The sequence below is a fragment of the Giraffa tippelskirchi genome, chromosome 5 (assembly GCF_054371585.1).
Source record: "Giraffa tippelskirchi isolate mGirTip1 chromosome 5, T2T-mGirTip1v1.2.pri, whole genome shotgun sequence".
In the NCBI taxonomy this organism is placed as follows: domain Eukaryota; kingdom Metazoa; phylum Chordata; class Mammalia; order Artiodactyla; family Giraffidae; genus Giraffa; species Giraffa tippelskirchi.
In genome coordinates, this window is record NC_137279.1 from 166,858,406 (window position 1) to 166,879,163 (window position 20,758).

A 20,758-nucleotide genomic window follows, 5' to 3' on the forward strand; every position below is an offset into this window, starting at 1 on the left:
ATCTACAGTTTAAAAAGATCCCCAGGCAATTTGCACATACAATAAAGCTTGAGAAATATTGGTTTAAGGAGTCATGGGTCTCAGGTTCTTTACCTGTCAAATGGAGGTGATAATCCTTACTTGCCAGGAGTACTGTGAAGATTCTTGGTTTACTTAATAAACTTTTCATAGTTGAGATTTTAATGAATGGTAACTCTTACTTAAGAAGGCAGTGTAATACAATGGACCTTAGAGCTGGACAGGATGGAATATAAATTCGGGTTCTAAAAAGCTCTGGACCTTCAACAACTTGTTGAACTTGAGGCTGAGTTTTCGTAACTATCTAAATTAGGGTTAATACCTACCTTCAACAACTTACTGTTGCTGTCAGGCTGGGGCATGGCACATAGGAGGCATTCAATAGTGGCAGCTATTCATATACATATTTATATGTATATCCTACTGGCTGGGCCAAACTAGAGTAGTAACAAATGACACTAAGCTGCCTTAGTTCACATGGCCTTCCATCCCAAACCAAAGTGTTACTTCTTGTGGCTTCAGTGTATATTTCACAAGGAGACCCTAAGGACAGCAAAAACGTTTATTTGAAAAAATTACTATGTATTGAAAATATACATTAGAAATTATTACAGACTTCCATAGCATTCCCCTCCCCCACCACAAAAGTAGAAATATCTGCTTGCTATGCTAATGCCATAGGTAAATTCAAACAAAAAGGAAAACATTATCAGCCCCCCTTCCTCATACATTAGCATTGGAGGGGGAGAAGGTCAACTTATATTTGCCAATCAATACGAATTTAACAAGTCCCAGTCTTCAACAGCAAGACACACATATTTCTGCTTTGAAGACTGTGAAGAGCTGCTCTGTTCCTTCTCTGGCTCCTCGAAAGCTCTCTTCTTGCTCTTCTTTGACTCCTGGCTTGAGAGGGCTTCGTGTTTCAACAGTGGCCCATGGCAGTCTGCGGCCTTCTCTTTATAGAACTGGAGCTTCTCAGAAGAGTTCATGTGGGCATCTGTCAGGGGATACTTCCCTAGGGCTTCTGTCCGAGCCCGCTTCCCATCTGTAAGGGTGACAGAGGGAAGGGTGATGAGCTTACTATGCTGGCTGCTAATGCCTGCCCAAGCCCACAAAAATGATCCAATAGAAGTGACAAGAGGCCCAGACAGGGTGAGTTTGGATTTATTTTCCCCCCCTTTTGTGTGCCTTATAAAGTAATTTACAGCATATGCACCAGCACAGGTTGAAGGTATGTACTCACAGAGTATCACAGATTTACAGTCAAATCTCAGATCTGCCACTTCTTGGATAAATGACCATGGGCAAGTGACTTCTCTAAGATTCAGTTTTCTCAGATAGGGATATAAAACCTACTTCATAAGGGTGATGTGAAGATATAGGAAGTAATACATGGTGCTTAGGACAATGCTTAACAGTGAAAGCTCAAAAAATGTCAGCTATTACCTCTCAGAATCTGTACTTGACTCTGTCTTCTAAGACAGCCAAGTTTGCAGCACAATTTTAGCAAATGATACAACTTTATTCTGTATCTTTTGGTATAGAATAAATTTTTCTTATTTTTCTACTTTTATTTTCTCTTCACTTCAATTTTATCCTTTAACTCTTTTCAGAAAAAATTATGGTAAAATACACATAACATAAATTTAGCATTTTAATCGTCTTTGAGTGTATAGTTCTGTGGCATCAAGCACATTCACATTACTATGTAAACATCACCACTATTCATCTGCAGAACTTTTTCAGCTTGGCAAAACTGAAACTTGGTACCTGTTAAACAGTAACTCCCTACCACCCCTCACCTCAGTCCCAGCAACCATCATTCCACTTTCTGTCACTACAAACTTGACTACTCTAGGAACCTCCTAAGACTCACACAACATCTGTCCTTTTTTTTTTTTGGCCACAGCACGCAGCATGTGGAATCTTAGTTCCCTGACCAGGGATTGAATTGTGCTGGCTGCACTGGAAGCGCAGATTTTTAACCACTGGACCACCAGGGAAGTCCCAACATTTGTCTTCTTTGACGGTGTATTTTACTTAGCAGGATGTCTCTATAAATTTCACCCATGTTATAGCAAGTGTTACAATTTCCTTCCTCCTTAAGGCTGAATGATATTCCATTGTATGTAAATACTACATTTTGTTTACCCATTCATCTGTCGGTGGACACTTGGGTTGCTTCTACTTTTGGCTACATTTTAATTCCTTTCTAATGCTCTGTATTCTATTTTTGTATCACTGCAAATCTTTTCTGGAACAAGATGGGATGTATATAAACACATTATGTACATACATACATACGCTTAATAAGTTATTTTCCTGGTGCTGGTGCTCAAAGCTAAGTGTGAACTTACACTATAAGCTATGCTGACAGAGTATAAATCTTGGTGATCTAATTAAGTCAATACCATCATAATTAATCTTCCCACTGAGGGAAGACGAGCTAAGTGCCCAAATAACCTAAGGGCAAAACACTCCAAAAGAAAGGGAATTTCTCACAAAAGTGCTGAGCTGCTGTTCGAGACTCCAAGGTTTCTTGCGGCTTCATAGCTTCCAAAGTCACACGCTCCCACTGCAGAACAATCTAATAAAATGTATTTGGAAAGATGTGAATCCAAACAAAATCTCGAGTTTTTAACCTCAAGCCTTCTTTGTTCCCAACCCCTCTCTTTCCATAAACACAACCCCCCTATGGTAATCTTCAGACTATGATGAGTCTCTATTCCAATCTACAAATAGACTGTATATACTTTACTAAAATTTGAAACCTTAGTCATAATACTTTTCACACATTCTTAGGCCCATTTTCACACCTTAGACTATACCAACCGTAATTCAAACTCTTGGATGTGTGTAAAATAACTACATTTTCATACTCTCAGGATACTTCATGATCAGTTTCCATTTTTTAAGGCTGCTACAAATGTATTAATATTTTTGTTATAAGCTACTACAAATTCTTTTGAAAATTTGACTTAGTAGAAACTACACATAAATAAAGAAAAATCAACAATTATTAATATTTCACATATACCATAAGTAACAAGAACTTTAAATTCCATATCCTCATTATGGTATGCAATGAAATGATCATAAAGACAGACAAACATTTGCAAGACACAGAAGCAGCACAACACATAGTTTAAGAACTCAGTTCCAGAGTTAGCTCTACCGTTTATTAGCCAGGGGACCCTCGGCAAGGGATTTAATGGAGAAATTTTGAGACAGACATGGGGAAGTAAAGGGACTCCTGTTAGATGGCCTTATTTTTCTGTGTCACCTGCTGAGAATGAGGCAGAAGAATGGAGTCAGCCTGAAACAGTTTCAGTAAGAGATCAACAGAAGATAGATAAAGCACCGCTGCCACGTCCTAGGGGCCTAGCTGAGGCTGAATGGTGCGAAGCTGTGTGGAGCCTCAACTTGCTTTCAGTCCAAGCTGCTAGCTATTTTACTTCATCCTGAGCTCTGCAAGAAAGGTCCTGGTTTCTCCATTTTAGAGATGAATAAACAGAGACCCAGAGCTGCCTTAAGTTGTATACCTATTGGGTTGCCAAGCCAGGACCCCAAACTCAGGCTTCTGACTCTCCAGTCTATGCTCTTTCCACCACGTCACCTGCCCCAAGTCCACCGGATGTATCCAGGACTCTTTCAGCGCTACTAACTTAGTCTGACAATGGACGCCTGTAATGATTTCAGCATGCATTTTCTGGACAAACTTCAAAGTACTTCTGAAACACTGACTCACCAGCACTTCTTCTTGCTTACCTATAAGGAAGTGATGCTATCATGAGGTGGCTGGATAGGTCCACCAAGGTCCACCAAGAGTGCAGCCAAGGAAGGATCCAGAACAAAAAGCTCAATGGGTCCTCCAGGCCTCCTCCAATCAAGACTGGTTTAAAGTATCTGAAGGAAACAGGCACCAACCACAGGCAAGCTGGCATCTACTGTTGCTTTACTACTTGGTTACCTTCTGAGTGCCTACTTGAGTCTGTACTTTACCAACTTGAGGAAGACCATCAAGAAGGTAAGATAGCATCAAAGGAAAGTTCAGCAAAGAAGCTGAAAATGGGAGGGCTCAGTCTGCTCAAACTAGCATGGTCAGATCTGAAAATATGGCCTTAATACGTGCCATGAGTGTTTCCACCAATACATGAATGGTATCGGCTTCAATAAGTTGGACTAAGTGAACTTCCCTGAATGGGTCATCCACGACTTCTACCTTCCCAGAAACAATGCTAGCTCTCTGTACATAAAATACAATTTTTAAACTTAAAACAAGAAAGAAAGAAAGAGAATGGGGGTGCTAAGGATACAAAAAAAAAAAAAAAAAAGACATTTCCTTACTAAGGAGAGTTAAGAAATTTGCCCCCTAAATGGGAAAGAGTTAGACTTGAATTTTTATCAGTGCAACTTGTTCTCTTTTTCTGGTACACACACAGCTAAGAGAATCTCTCCTTCTGAAGTTGGATCATACTGTTTTTTTTGCATAGCAAGCAAGAATTCATTTATTTTCTGAGTCACTTATAAGAAGGCATTTTCTTCTAGGTCCAGTAAGGATGAAGCACAGTCTAGCGACTAGAGCATGAGATGTAAGGACTAGCATCTAACAACTTTCCTCAAGTAACTGGGTTAGTTACAAGTCATCAGTGTCTCGAGTTTGACTGAAGATGACAGTTCAGCCAAAGAATACCAAGAGGATTAGCATCTATTCGAATGTTGAGTAAGACACTTGGAATTTATGAAGCCATATTAACTGTAGGGGAGAAAAATCTGCCTTACCTGATCAGCCCAGCCCTCTGTCTTGCAGTTACTGTGATCAAATTCCTTCAAAGGCACTTTGGAGTGAACGAGGCCAATGTGAGTCTGAAGCTTCTGTTTGACAGCTTTGATGTCCTAGTAAGGGAAAAACAGAACATGAATGCACACACATGGTCAACACTTAACTTGCTCTCAGTAGGAAATAAACACTGTCATAGATACCAGCCCTTTCTAAATGTCAATTAGCAGAAGCAAAATATCAAACTGTATGTTTGTGAAAGTAAGAGAAGGGAACAGAAATCCTACCTTGAGTCCCGTCCCAGAGATATCTAAGCAGTTAAGTTTTCTAAAAGAAAAGAGGTATCCAATTCCTGCATCTGTTATCTCAGGGTTACCTAGATGTCAAAAACATAGGCAGTATTCTGTTACAGTTATAAGTACTGTTCAAATGCCAACAACAAGCTCAAGAAAAAAGGCCAAACAATGATAAAATATAAAATATTGAGAGAACAAACTTTTCAGAGTAAATTAAACATGGGAATCTATCTTTCCTATGAAGAGCCACACGAGATGATCCTTAAGATCTTTTATAGCTCTAAACTTTCTAGGAGTTGGGGATTAGCAGAGAAATTAATGAACCAGATAAGCTACTCCAAAGAGTTTAATTTGGAACCACATAAAAACAGTATATTCTAAACATGTATATTTTATATACATTAGACTTTGTTCATAGTCATTTCACCTCCAAAGTAAAAGATTTCAATAAGATTTTCAAGAATATTTAGACACAAAGACTATCACCGTCTTACTAACCTGCATTAAAAAAAAAAAAAAATTTATTTTTGGCTGTGCTGGGTCTTTGTTGCGGCATGGGTTTTTCCCCAGTTGTGGCAAGGTGGGGCTACTCTCCAGTCAGTGTGTGGGCTGCTCAATGCAGTGGCTTCTCTTGCTGTGGAGCACAGGTTCTAGGGCATGCAGGCTTCAGCAACTGTGGTACACGGGCTCAGTAGTTGTGGCCATCGGGCTCCAGAGCACAGGCTCAGTAACTGTGGCACATGGGCTTAGATGCTCAGCAGTATGTGAGATCTCACAAACCCGTATCTCCTGCATTGGCAGGTGGATTCTTTACCACTGGGCCACCAGGGAAGCCCTGCATTTTTTAAAAAAAATCCTCAGGTGGAATCTTCTCATATCAGAGGTACTGCATTTAGCACTGGGTCCTTAAGATCATGAGCACAGTGCTGGCACATTTGCCAATGAATACACTTCCCGGGGAGGAGGGGAGGGCGTTATTATCTTCATCTTACAGAAGCCAAAACCAAGAATCAGCGAGTTTAAAGAACTTGCCCAAGGGCACACAGTAGCAGAGCAAGGAGTGTCCTCTGACCTCAAATGCCTGCTCTTTCTACTCTTTTGACACCAACCAACCAACATCATGCCACATATTCAATACATGCCCAGTTAAATCATAACTGATCTTATAATCTTTTTACTACTGGAATCAGTATCTGGTTCATATTGAATAAGTATCAAAATTGTAAATTTATCCAGATCTTCACCAAGCAATTATTGATAAAAAATGACCTAGTTGACAGACACTATCAATCAACAACTCAAAGATAAGAAAAGATGAGCCAAATGTCCTCTATTCTGTGACTATACAGCGAATATGACCAGAGATCTCTGCAGAGAATAAGCGACATGAGTAAATCCATAAGGGCTTTTACTACCCTACAGAGTGGTACCACATCAGGAAAGACATCTGGCCAGGAGATAACAGCCTCCGGCTTTAGTCCTGCTCTGCCACTAACTTAACTGGGGCACCTAAGAATCACCCCTCAATTTTATCACCTCTCAGACAAAGGGAAAGAACTAGATGATTTCTCAGTCCACTCTTGCAACATTAATTATCTATAACTTCTAACAGAACTTACAGGATAAATCTAATAACGATAGATTTTCAAGGCCTCTCTTCATCACTCGAACTGGTGCCGTCATTTTCCGCACCCCGGCATCAGATAAACAATTATCCTTCAGGCGGAGTTGAGTTACACTAGGAAACAAAGTCCATGAGTAAATTACTTAAAAAGTGTTTGAGAAAATTGAGTTATGAGAACGTTTTCATAAATTTCATTTAAAAATATATCTTCTAACCCTTGCTATTTCACACTTAATGCATTTAACAGCATTAAAGATCCTTTGATGCTATTTCAGTTACTACGTGAGGGTTAACTTGAGACCAAAGAAGCATGTAGTACCAGCCTCAGATGGTAGAGGGCACTAAAGGTATATGGTGGAATAAGGTAAGCAGGGACTTCATTAAGATAGATACACTTATTTCACACAAAAACCACATTCTTGACAAACGTTGTGTAAAAAACATTCTAAATGTTGGGATAGTCTGCTCAAGAACTCCTATGAGAATTCTCCATATAAAGCACAATTCCTTCATTCTAATATTTTATAAACCCAATTTTCAGAATGGATTTATAACTGGAGTGTTAATGTGCTCCACTGTCCCACATGCAAGAAACCCGAACTTTTATCAACCTCACATAAAAATACCTTTCTACAGGGCAGTACGTCGGTGTCACTTTCTAAGCAGGCCTGAGAGAAAAGATTAGACTCAGGTTTGTAGTGCTTTTGTCCTTCTGGGTATTTATGAAACCATAAAGGAATCCATCTGGACTTCTCTTTGCAAGCCAGACTGGGATCAGTCAGACTATTTATGAAGGGTGTGACCTGGGTGATCTCTTTCAATTATGGTTCTTGAAAAGAATTTCTATGGCTGTCTTTTAACAGTTCACTTTTTAAATGATTTATAGCTCATTGACAGTTAAAATAGAAAATGATAATGACTGCAAAAATTATATAACTTCTCATTTCTTGCTAGAATAAATCAGGGCAAAATCATTTTTCAACCCAGGTAGTGTCAAGTACTGTATGTCAAAATAAATTTTATTTAGATAAACGAACCTACTGACTTACTTTCCTGAGATGTCCAGTCAACATTGCTTGTACCAAGTAAATGGAGATTGAAAATGTTTTAGAAAAAAAAGTTAGCAAGTAAACACAGGACTGGGAAGTAATTAACATCCTTCAAGATCATCCCACTGGATCATCCTTTAAAAAACAAAACAATTCATTTACAAATGGTGGCAGGTCAATACCTAGACAGGGCCTCATTGGTGAGATGTTCTAGAAGTTCATGCTCATCTCCAAGCTTGCAACAGGAAAGATCCAGACAGGTCAGCTCCCGGAAAGACTTAATCTCCTCGAGTTTTTCTGAAATCACCAGGTATCTATGGGGCATAGAGAGCAATCAACAGCTTTTCTTTTCCTTCCTTTAAAACATCACCATGTGTGGCTTTGTAATACATCAACATTCCATCAGGACAAGATATTATGTAATAAGCAGACTTTACTGATTACTATGTAGGCACAGGTTATAAAAACTTTAAATAAATACATAAAAACATACAAGCAAAGGCAAGACACAAGAGAAAATAACTGCTTTGTTAGAAGTCAGACCTTAGGGTCAGTGTTGGGACTTTTTCAGAGAATTTCCAAACTTTAGGATACTCATCATTTTAATCACTCATTCTTTTAAGGTTGCTTTTTACTTAATGCTAAATATCTAGTGCTTTGGAGGGGAACAAGGTCGTGAGGTAAGGATCACGCGGTTTGCAGCCGCCATTTCTGCCGTCTTCAGTCTCTGGATCTTTTGTAGAGCTTCCAACAGCGCTATGTTGGGACAGAGCATCCGGAGGTTCACAACCTCTGTGGTTCGTCGGAGCCACTACGAGGAGGGTCCAGGGAAGAATATACCATTTTCAGTGGAAAACAAGTGGAGGTTACTAGCTATGATGACTTTGTTCTTTGGGTCTGGATTTGCTGCACCTTTCTTTATAGTAAGACACCAACTGCTTAAAAAGTAATCCATGAGACAGATAGGAAGAGGAGCATATTAAGAGGTGCAGTCTCTTAAAAGGATCAAACCCTTGAACTCAGCATCCTGGATATGTTTGTAAATAAACTTATGGCATAAATCCTTAAAAAATAAATAAATAAATAAATAAATATCTAGTGCTTTGGAAACTGGAACAAGCCAAGAATTCTGGGTTCTAACATGTACATGCCCAACAACATACCACATCAAAGATTTATTTGTCACATCAGGTTTTATCTTTCCTACTTGTTTAAGTAGCTGCCCACTCCCCAGTGCCACTGTTAGCCTGCTAACTTTACTCCAAAGTTATGTGCAGCATGACTACAACAAGAACTCACTCCAAACTAGATGGTTATTAAGACAAACCTGTGAGCATGAACACTTTAATTACACTGGGCACCAAGCCAGACTGCTATCATGGAGTATCAGAAGGCCTCTGGAGAGGAAGAGAAGATTAAAAAGACACTGCTGTGGTCTCCACCCTGCTTTCTAGTTGTCCATCTATTTCATATGAGGTCAGCAAGAAAAAATGAAAAGGGATTAGAAGTGACAGGAAACAGGAGAGGAGCCTAAAAAAAACAGGGAAAGGGAAACGCTTGTGGAAAGAGCATGCCTTTCTCATCCATTTTCCTCATAGATGCTTATATTTAAAAGTGTTCACATTTCTGTCACCAGGATCGTAATTATCAAAAACAGCACCGAATAATCCAAGGATAAGAAGGGCGTCAGATCTCTTTTCTGCCTACTTCCAATCAGAATAAGATACATTGAAGCTGATCACTGGCCTGATTGCTGGGTACAGATGGCCTGGGGCATTGATACCCCCTCTAAGCTGCCTGGTGACCGAGCTCAGCTGGGTACACAAATGAGCCTTATTTACTCAGACATATTTTAATTACACTGTAAATAGAGCTTCTGTTTTCCATCTTCCAATCACAGAGTTGAAGTGGGTTAATGGGGATTTGGGGGATTAATGGCAATTAGAGAAAGGAAAACACACATCCTTTGATCAATTAACTAAAAGATTTTTAGTAATTGTGAGACACGGGTTATCTGGGAAGGACACAATGATGTATAAAATGATTCACAAACATTACAAAAATCAAGACTAAGAAATGAAATGTGCAAAGCCACAGATACTACTAGATGCTTATCTAGGACATAAATGAAGCTCTACGGTCTTGCTGAAAATTAATCTTCCAACTTCCCCTTTAAAAAGTTCAGAAGAATGTAATGGAGAAGCAACAGAAAGAACACAGTTTAGTGTCAGACCTGAGTTTGGATTTTAGCAAGGCTAATTACTTGTATGACTGTAAGAAAGTTATTTAACCTCTGCAAGTCTTAATTTCTCCACCTAGAAAATGGAGCTGATGATTATTTTCTTTAAGGATTATTAAGAAAATTAGAAAAAAAATGTTTCAAAAGTAAACAGCATCTCATAGGCCCTCATTAAATAGTGTATGGGCTTGTACTCAGTCATGTCCAATTCTTTGTGAGGGTATGCACTGCAGCCTGCCACTTCTCTGTCCAGGGGATTTCCTAGGCAATAATACTGGAGTGGGTTGCCATTTCCACCTCCAGGGGGTTTTCCCTACCTGGGTCGAGCCCAAGTCGCCTGTGTCTCCTGCATTGGCAGGCATATGCTTTATCACTGAGGCACCTGGGAGGCCCCATTAAATGGTAGCTATTATAATGACTTCAGTTACAAAGGGTGATATTTTAAGGAAAACATACTTGCCTCCTGTGACCACCAGTGGGATTAAAAATCAGAGGGAAGAGAGGTTTTATAGGTTGAAACGTGTAGACAGTTTTCTCCTCTTGGCAGGCAGCTTTGTGACCCAACCCCAAACAGCAAGTGCCTGTACTTAACCAATTACCTTCTTTTTCAATTATTTTCTCAAGCTCTGTCCCGTAACTTGAACCCTTTCATGCTGGTAAAACCTTTGCTGCTGCAGCTTCAGCTGGGAATTGCAAATGCAAACCCAAATCTCCTGCCCTCTTCCTATTTCCCTTGGGGGATTCAAAAGGAGAAGGGAAGTTTTCAATCACAACTGAAAATCCTACCCTTATATTTGGATAAGACAGCAATGTCTTATTACATATTTGGAATTGTTGCAATAAAATGAGTGGAAGATTGTTAAAAATGTTTCTTACATTTTTCTGATTATAAGGAAAACATATTCCTTGGAAAAAAACTAAAATCTAGAAAATTATAAAGAAGATTAAAACCAATTTCAATTCCATTATCTAAATTACACTTCAGTGAGCTTCCCTCTTTCCCCCCTATATATACAATGCATATACAATTTTCTATTTTTTCAAAAACAAAATTGGGATCATATATTTTAGTTATTCTTTTTCATTTGCTATATAATGAACATTTTACCACATCATTTTAAATGATCTTTGGATATTATCTTAACAGTTACACGATTAATTTCCTCTTGTTGGATATTCAGCTTCCAGATTTTCACTATTACAAGTAGTACTACAATGAACATCCTTATGTAAAGTATTTGTTCTCATATTTGATTATCACATTAGAAATTAGAACAGACTCTTAATAAATGGAATTACTGAGTCAAACAAATGATATGGATATTTTTAAGGCTTTTGCTACATATTGCCAAGTTGCTTTCCAGAAATGCCACATTATGTGCTCATTAAATGTGAATGAAAGTGCTATTCTCATCCAATTTGACCAGTGGAACAGTATGCAGACATCACATGGGACAAGAAGCATTTTCCCCATTGTGAGGAATACCTAAGCTATAACGGTAAATGAAGGAAAAAGCAGAATACAAGCTTTAGAGTATACTCACAAATGTACAAAGATACATTATTTGAAAATGATTACCATGAATGATCTCCAGTATTCCTGCCTGGGAAATTCCATGGAGAGAGAAGCCTTGCAAGCTACAGTCCCACGGGATTGCAACGAATCTGATACGACTTAGCCAACTAAACCACCACCACCATGAATGATGGAACTATAAACTTTATTAAACAGTTTTATGTTTCTCAAATAGTATGTATTTGCCTTTATAAAATAATTTTAAAACAATTTTTATATCATAACTATTTTTCATTGTTCTAATTTTTCCACAATGAACATAAATAACTTGGAATAAAAAAATGAAGGAGTAAAATGTACTTTTTCCCTTCTATCATATGCCTTTTGGTTCAGTTCAGTCGCTCAGTCATGTCTGACTCTTTGCGACCCCATGAACCGCAGCACGCCAGGCCTGCCTGTCCATCACCAACTCCAAAAGTTCACCCTAACTCATGTCCATTGAGTCGGTGATGCCATTCAACCATCTCATCCTCTGTCGTCTCCTTCACCTCCTGCCCTCAATCTTTCCCAGCATCAGGTGGCCAAAGTATTGGAGTCTCAGCTTCAACATCAGTCCTTCAAATGAACACTCAGGGCTGATCTCCTTTAGGATGGACTGGTTGGATCTCCTTGCAGTCCAAGGGACTCTCAAGAGTCTTCCCCAATACTACAGTTCAAAAGCATCAATTCTTTTGCACTCAGCTTTCTTTAATAGTCCAACTCTCACATCCATACATGACTACTGGAAAGACTACAGCCTTGAATAGACAGACCTTTGTGGACAAAGTAATGTCTCTGCTTTTTAATATGCTGTCTAGGTTGGTCATAACCTTCCTTCCAAGGAGTAAGCGTCTTTTAATTTCATGGCTGCAATCACCATCAGCAGTGATTTTGGAGCCCAAAAAAATAAAGTCTGACACTGTTTCCTCATCTATTTGCCATGAAGTGATGGGACCAGATGCCATGATCATAGTCTTCTGAATGTTGAGTTTTAAGCCAACTTTTTCACTCTCCTCTTTAACTTTCAAGAGGCTCTTTAGTTTTTCACTTTCTGCCATAAGGGTGGTGTCATCTTCATATCTCAGGTTATTGATATTTCTCCTGGCAATCTTGATTCTAGCCTGTGCTTCTTCCAGCCCAGTGTTTCTCATGATGTACTCTGCATATAAGTTAAATAAGCAGGGTGACAATATACAGCCTTGACATACTTTTTCCTATTTGGAACCAGTCTGTTGTTCCATGTCCAGTTCTAACTGTTGCTTCCTGACCTGCATACAGGTTTCTCAAGAGGCAGGTCAGGTGGTCTGGTATTCCCATCTCTTGAAGAATTTTATTGTGATCCACACAGTCAAAGGCTTTGGCATAGTCAATAAAGCAGAAATAGATGTTTTTTTCGGGAACTCTCTTGCTTTTTCGATGATCCAGCGGATGGTGGCAATTTGATCTCTCTCTGGTTCCTCTGCCTTTTCTAAAACCATCTTGAACATCTGGAAGTTCACGAGTCACGTATTGCTGAAGCCTGGCTTGGAAAATTTTGAGCATTACTTTACTAGCATGTGAGATGAGTGCAATTGTGTGGTAGTTTGAGCATTTTTTGGCATTGCCTTTCTTTGGGACTGCAATGAAAACTGACCTTTTCCAGTCCTGTGACCACTGCTGAGTTTTCCAAATTTGCTGACATATTGAGCGCAACACTTTCACAGCATCATCTTTTAGGATTTGAAACAGCTCAACTGGAATTCCATCACCTCCACTAGCTTTGTTTGTGGTAATGCTTCCTAAGGCCCACTTGACTTCACATTCTAGGATGTCTGGCTCCAGGTGAGTGATCACACCATCGTGATTATCTGGGTCGTGAAGATCTTTTTTGTACAGTTCTTCTGTGTATTCTTGTCACCTTTTCTTAATATCTTCTGCTTCTGTTAGGTCCATACCATTTCTGTCCTTTATTGAGCCCATCTTTGCATGAAATGTTCCCTTGGTATCTCTAATTTTCTTGAAGAGATCTCTAGTCTTGCCCATTCTATTGTTTCCTCTATTTCTTTGCATTGATCGCTTTTGGTTAGCCTTGTTTTAATGGTCATATTGATTGTGCATCTGAATAGTAAGCTGCCTTTCCCATTTTCCCATTTTGAATGACAGAAATTCATAACGGTATACTATCCAGCTATTTTAAAAATCTACACATACTGATGGCAAATAATTTTGAAAATATGTGAAAGAGCAAAGTGCTTACGAGTGTGAGCACTGTGCTGCGTTTGTATAACGAAGAGGAGAGCTATACATGCACGGGTACGTACACAGTATTTCTGGAATTATGTAAAAAAAACTGGTAACAGTCGTTGCCTCTGGGAAAGAGCAAAGGAGAGAGATGGGAGGAAGGCTTATGTTTCACTTTACACCCTTTTGTGTTTGTGTTTAAGTCCTTTTCTGTGTAATTTTTTTCAAGTTTTTCTTTTTAATTAGTAGATGCCTTGAAAGTTATTTTACATGATAGTGGTATAAACAATTTAAATAAGTCAATAAAAATATATGAGCAAAGGCAATCATAAGAGAAAACATATGCTCTGTTAGTATTTTCTATTTAATGAAAGAGCTGTGGCAATCAACTAATCCTTACAAAGTGTTTTCAAAATAAATTAATTAAAAAACAAAAACAGTAACAAAAACAAAAAACAAAATAAAGCTAAGTGTTGTCTGGGAGGGTGAGGGAAGGGAGAAAGACAATGATTTTTCTCAAAATGGCCTACCACTTCATGTTTGAAAATTCTAAACTCAAGTGCTGTTTGATGGGGGAAGCCCCCAAGCCCACTAAATCCCAGAAGCTGACAGAATTCACACACACAATAAAACACTCCCTATCCTAATCAGAACACCCACCTGTTTCGCAAACACAAGGAGCAAAGCACCAGACTTCCATAGGCCTCAGTGAATTTCTGTAAAGCCCTCAGCCCCGCACCGGGCTCTGTGAATTTCTGTCTGGCTTCAGCAGCAGAGAACAGCTTTTCAGCAATCTGCTCAGGAAAGCCAATAAGGGAATCAATGTGGTCAACATTGTCAGAGATGAAGCCCAGGACAAGGCTGAACAGGGATTTGGCCGAGTACCGAAGATTTCCCTCCCGGGTGTAGGTGAAGATGAAATGATCAGTCTTCTCCTTCTGTGCAGTGTCATCTTCCCTGTTCATGCAAAGCTCCACAGAAAAGCCTTTGGGAAACAGTCTGAAAGGCCTTGGCTTCTGCAGGCTACTCCTAACGTCATCCAAGGCCAGATTGACCATGTGCAGTTGCCCATTTTCTCGCATGTAGATGGGCCCTGAGTCCAGATGGTTTTCTGAGTTGAGGTAGTAAGACATTGCCTTGGTTGTGACTGTAAAAGCAAAGTACAAGGGAAAAAAACCCAATTAAAATGCCATTTGTTAACTGTAACTTCACCATGCTGTGCCCAGAGCTTTATGAGCCTACCAGGCAGGCCCTCTGGCTGCTTTGGGGAATTGAAGCTTACCAGTTGCCTGTGAACCCTGGCACTGGAGGTTGCCTCTGTTACCTTGACCTGGAATGCCCTTTCCTTGTCTTCCCCTTTTCTTGTCTGTCTGGTAAACTCCTATTCATCTTTCAAAAACCAGCTCAAATCTCATTTCTAAAATTCACTCTAGGGTTTCCCTGGTGGTTCAGTGGTTAAGAAACCGCCTGCAGATGCAGGGGGCATGGTTTTAATCCCTGGTCTAGGAAGATGCCACATGTCTCAGGGCAATTAACCCATACACTGCAACTACTGAGCCCGCATATCCTACAGTCCATGCTTCTCAACAGGAGAAGCCACCACAGTGAGAAGCCTGAGCACCACAACAAGAGAGGAGCCCCAGCTTGCCACAACTGGAGAAAAGTCCACTTAGCAACGAAGACCCAGCACAGCCAAAAATAAATAAGTAAATAAATAAAATTCACTCTAAGAGAGTTATCAGAGAAGTGGAAGACAGTCACTGGTAAGGAAAGTCATGGTAGCACAGCTGACATTAGCAAAACCACTGAAAATAATCCCAGTGTCCAACAAGGGTGTTATTACATAAATGTTATATCCACACCATGGAATGTTATGCATCCATTAAAATGATAAAATTTTTATTGACTTGCAAGTTACAAATATTAATACTAACATGTAGAATTTACTATTTGTATTTTAAAATATGTTTTCACATAGACCAAAGGCTAGAAACTAATAACTCCCTTCCTTGCTACCCTGGCACCTCCCACACATTTTTTTATTACACTTAGCTCCCATTTCTGCTACTGATTTATTTCTAGGCGTGTTCTGCTGATTTGAGCTCCTTGAGAGCAGAGATCATGTTTAATTCATTCACCCTAACATAGTGCTCTGGCATGTAATGGTCCCTGAGTAGATAGTCATGGAACTAAAGTTCACTCTTTCGCAAAACTTTACACAGAACACAAGCAACACATTTTTTTTTTTGGATCCACAAACAAAGACCTCCATCACAAGAGCTAACTAAAAGCTATTAAGCTGAGATGCTAGATCCAAGGGCTAGAATAGTTAGCTCTCATTCCTTAATTTCTTCAGTTAACTGGCACTTCTGAGGTGAGGCAAAATATCAAAAACAGCAGGGTATTTATGCAATCATGTGGATGACATTTTATGCCCAAGTACTAATTGGAATAAATATTTGCTTTCCCGAGGAACCGTGAGTTCAAAATATTTGAGAAATTGCCACGCTAAATAAAATGAAGTATGATTATCACTGCTACAATTTTTAGGTAAAATTTAATGTAATACAGGTCAAATAGCTGCTATTATCTCTAAAAGACTGACTGACTTTTAGAGTGAACCAACCCAGCTTTGTCTGCATTAATGCAGGGCTAGAATGTAGCTCTGAAATCAGCCACTTAAAAGTGTCAATCTATCAAGTCAGTGATCAAAAATGCTGAGGCTGGGAAGATCAAACAGTGATCCTGTTGCAGGCATCAGTATGATCCATGTTTCTCCAGAGGATAATTATGTGTGTAAAAGTACACCAGAAAAGAGGGCCCTGCCACGCCACGCCCAAGAGCCTCATTCTTCCCTGCTCATCTTATGCCTTACTCTCTGGCCAAGCCATACTACCCAGGTTAAGTTGGCTGTGTTCTCTTGTCCCACTGGCCTTTGCACATCCTGCTCCCTTTGGCTGGAACATCCTTCTCAGCTTCCCTGACCTAGCTGATCCCTAGTTCTCACTAACAGCTCAACCACATCCCTCTCCTGGGAAAAATTCCTAACCCCTGCACTAATGCACATGTCTGTCTGGTTTTTCCAGAGCACCAATGTCTCTTTCTATATAGCACTTAGCACTGTGTACTGTCTGTTCACTTGTTAATATTTCCAAAGTTGTGAGCTCTTTGAGGGCAAGGCACTTGTTTGATTCATCTCTTTTTTCAGGCCAACACAATGCCTAGCTTGAGTAAGCCCTCAGTAGATATTTGCTGAACAAAATGAGAGGAAGAGTGAGACCTCAGAAGAACAGACTTAGGGCTCTGAGCTGCAGGGCCTGCTGATACTGTTGCTAGGAGCCAGCTCCTCTTCCAGGCAACAGCTGCAGGCTCCTCCCCCAACTCACCAGACCCTTTTGCAGGTGGTAGAAGCAAAGAGGATGATGGGAGTATATTGTTACTGGTACTACCAGGGAGGGGGAAAAACAGAATAAAAAAAATCCTGTCATGGTGCCAACTCTCATAACCCATACTCTTGGCAGTATTCAGTGCCTCTGCTAAGGTGATAATTTTACTTATTCTAAGCTTTTCTTCCAGGGGTAAGCACGTGGTTCCTTCAATCTCACAGAGTTTAATCCTGATGAGGAGAGAAAGCAGATCCCCTTTGGTCTTCTTCTCTGGACTTGAACATTCATAGTCCTTCTCTACCTGTAGACCTGGAAGTAGATACCAGGCACAGCCCCATGTAAGAATGACCTGATTTTTAAAAGTGGAAAGACAAATTCTGTGGAAGTTAACACACGGAATCAGCACACTATAAACCCCCTGGCAATGAAACAGGGTCTGCTCATATGTAGCACCCCTAGCCATCACTCCTAATAGTGCTGCCCATAGATTCTAGGGTAAAACGGACAAATGGATGAATGGAGGACCACTTCTGGCGAAAACCAGAAAACTGATTCCATCCAGCAGAGGGCACAAGAAGTCGGGGACCAAAGTGAAGATACTAACCCAGGCTGCCCAAAATCTCAGCAGCTTCTGCTTCCACAGATTTTTTTTTGGGGGGGATCTTAGTTCCCTGATGAGGGACTGAACCTGCGCCCCTGCATTGGGAGTGCCGAGTCTTAACCACTGGACTCCCAGCGAAGTCTCACATGGATCATTTTCAAAACAGACATAGTTCTGGCTACATTTTACCTTTTTTACTTAAATTACTCATCAAATGCTAGTTCTCTTTCTAAATGATGAAAAAATCAAATAATTCCTGACGAGTAAAACCTACATCATTTGTCCAGAGATGCCAAGGGCTCTCTGTTCTTCAACTATGGTACCTGAGGAACGGACCATGATCAAGAAATTCCAGTGACCTTTGATTTCTACTACTAAATTTGTGCATCTTGCTCCCAACAAGGAGCAAGCTTCCTAAGAGTTTGTGAGGTACCATAAAATGACCTAAGAATTATGTCAATGTTTAAGCCTTTCAAAGTTAAGAACTGTAAAGGCAAGAAAATTCCAAAGTTTCTGTAACTTGGCTCTGCTTGTTCCTGGCTATTATACAGAGTGGTCTATTATAAGGGAGCCCCTCAAGAGACAGAGCCTGTTCTATATCATGGCAAAAATCCAAATGAACTGGAAAATTAAAGTAATTAGTATGTGAAAGAATAACAATGTTCAGTGAAGGTCTGTATTAGCTATATTTCGTATTAGAGCAACAGAATAACAAGGTAGCCTCTGATAGTTTTCCAGCCTGTCTCTGGAGAGGTGGTTCTGTAACCCATAAAATCTCACAGAAAACTATTACAACAGTACATGTTCCAGTATTTGGTCACCACAAATGAGCCAAAGTTACCATGAACATGTCATTTCATCAAGTGAATAAAATGTAGCCTTACATTAAAAATTCAGTTCTCTACTACCTCTTTGAGTAAGAGGCAAGATAAAATAAGTGATAACTAAACGTGACTTTTTAGAACTTGAAGCCAGTTCACCAAGCAAGAACCATGACTATCCAGTAGAGGGGACTGGAAAGATGGAGTCAGGGAAGCAGACTACAGGAGACAATTAAAATTGTGAGCTGAGCCTACAGTTATGCAATTTGAACAGAAAAAGAAGAAAACACCTAACTTTAGCAAGTAAAATAAGGTAGCAATCTCTCAGAAATAATAAACTATAGTAAGACTATGATGATAATAGCGGGTGTGATAGCTCCCACTGAGTTGCCAAGCACTGTTAGGTACTATATTAAATGCAATTTTCAACAATCCTATGAGGTAAGGTTCTCCATTTAATAGATAATGGGGCTCAGAGACTAAAAGTAACTTACTTAAGAAACAGAACTAGTAAGTGGCAGGGCCAGAATTCAATCTCAAAGCTGTATCACTCCAAAGCTCAAGCTCTTTCCACTGCATGATGCTGTCTCTCAAGAATAAAAATATGACATCAGCTTTAAGGATAAAAAAAATGTTAAAAATTAATCTCACCCACCTGTTTGAGCCCTCTGGCATTCACTGACTCAAGCTGGGGAGGGGGGCTGAGAGAGGGCAGAGATAAAAAAAACAAGTGGACATCTGAGGAAAGAGTTGGTGGGAACTGAGCCAGGACAATAGCTACACTGAAGCTTTACCTCTTTCCTCTGCCAGGGCAGAAATTACCCATATCCACACACCAGGAGAACATCTGTCACCCCATGGCCTTCATCCCAAGGCTGCAGACACCTTCGGTTTATTTGAAAATGCAGTATTCTTAAGCAAATGTCTAACATAAAAACATGATCGGAAACTAGTTCCAAACCACCAATAACCAAGTAACAATCTTAGGTTTATTGTTCTGGATCACCACCATTATTCAATTTTCAATTCATTTCTTTTGTTTTATAACTTGTACTTGCCTACCTGCCTTCTCTCCCATACCTAGCTCCTTATTTGCCTCTTAGGAGAGGCCCATCTCTCCTACATCCTGACATCTGACAGTTTTTCTACCTGCCAACTGTAGAGCTTCTCACACAAAATCCAATCTCTGCACCAAAAATCCTAATCCTCTCCTTTCACCCATTCCCAATTCCCCTGCCCTCAACTCTCAAACCTCACGCCCTTCCAATCTTTCCATGATCCTTCTGAATGTGGCTCCTGGTGGTCCAGATCCAATCACACCTTCACCTGGCTCTCCCTCCTTCCACCGCATCATTCCACCCCCACCCTCCTTAACCCCCCTGCACTCTTTCTCTGTCCTTTATCTTGTCGTCTTCCCTTCCTCCCATTCTCTGAGATTCCCTCTCCTGGGACTCCAAACTCTCCATCTTTTTCCTCGTCTTCTGCCCTCAACCTTCAAAATCTCCTTCCTTCACGACTCACAATGTCCAACTTCACAGTCCACAGCCCCAACTTTTCTCCCCTGCCCCCCAAACCCCACCCCCCTCTTATTCCAATCCTAGATCCTTTACTCCTAGCGCTCCTCAAATCCATCCCCTCTCCCCCTCCCCACGACTGCAATTCTCCATTTCTCCCTAAATTCCCAGGCGTGACCCTCCCCAAGTGCACCCAAGCTAATCCTGCTCCCTCTTCCCACCCAGGCCCCGAACGAACCTCAATTCTCACACGCCCCATACCCTAGCCCAGCATCAACTCCACCCTTAAAAACCCGTCTCTGACACCCCTAGATCCTCACCCTGACATCTTTCACCCAACCACACCCCAGCGCCGACCCTCTCGGTCTTCCCCTCCCCCCACCCCTCCCTCAAACCCCACACCCGCCCCCACTCGTAACCCCGGGCACCGTGAGCGGCCCAGCCCGCGGCCGCCACCTACCTGTGCCCCTGTCTGGGGCAGCCAGCGACAGCTCCTCTGTGGCGGCTCCCTCCTCCTGCCGCGCGGCTGAGGCGGGGAAGCGGTTCCGCGCCCCCGGCACAAAGCTAGGGAGGGTGGGACACAGAGTGGGCGGGAGGAAGGAGGGGGCTGGGGGCGACCTGGCGCCGAGAGACCGCGGGGCCGGCGGGGGCGGAG

General features: G+C 40.8%; 2 protein-coding genes across 2 annotated transcripts; one reads left to right on the forward strand and one right to left on the reverse strand.

The window, feature by feature from the left end:
• Positions 1 to 704: 704 nt before the first annotated feature.
• On the reverse strand, positions 705 to 20,748 carry LRRC42 (leucine rich repeat containing 42). Its single transcript, XM_081485202.1, has 8 exons — positions 20,564 to 20,748; positions 14,442 to 14,928; positions 7,950 to 8,081; positions 6,714 to 6,832; positions 5,086 to 5,174; positions 4,801 to 4,914; positions 2,521 to 2,605; positions 705 to 1,063 (listed from the first exon to the last, which is right to left on the reverse strand). Exons 2-8 carry the CDS (start codon positions 14,912 to 14,914, stop codon positions 789 to 791), a joined length of 1,287 nt encoding a protein of 428 aa, XP_081341328.1. The 5' UTR covers positions 14,915 to 14,928; positions 20,564 to 20,748; the 3' UTR covers positions 705 to 788.
• Positions 8,431 to 8,859, forward strand: LOC145504436 (cytochrome c oxidase subunit 7C, mitochondrial). Its single transcript, XM_081485209.1, has one exon. It carries the CDS (start codon positions 8,526 to 8,528, stop codon positions 8,715 to 8,717), a length of 192 nt encoding a protein of 63 aa, XP_081341335.1. The 5' UTR covers positions 8,431 to 8,525; the 3' UTR covers positions 8,718 to 8,859.
• Positions 20,749 to 20,758: the final 10 nt, after the last annotated feature.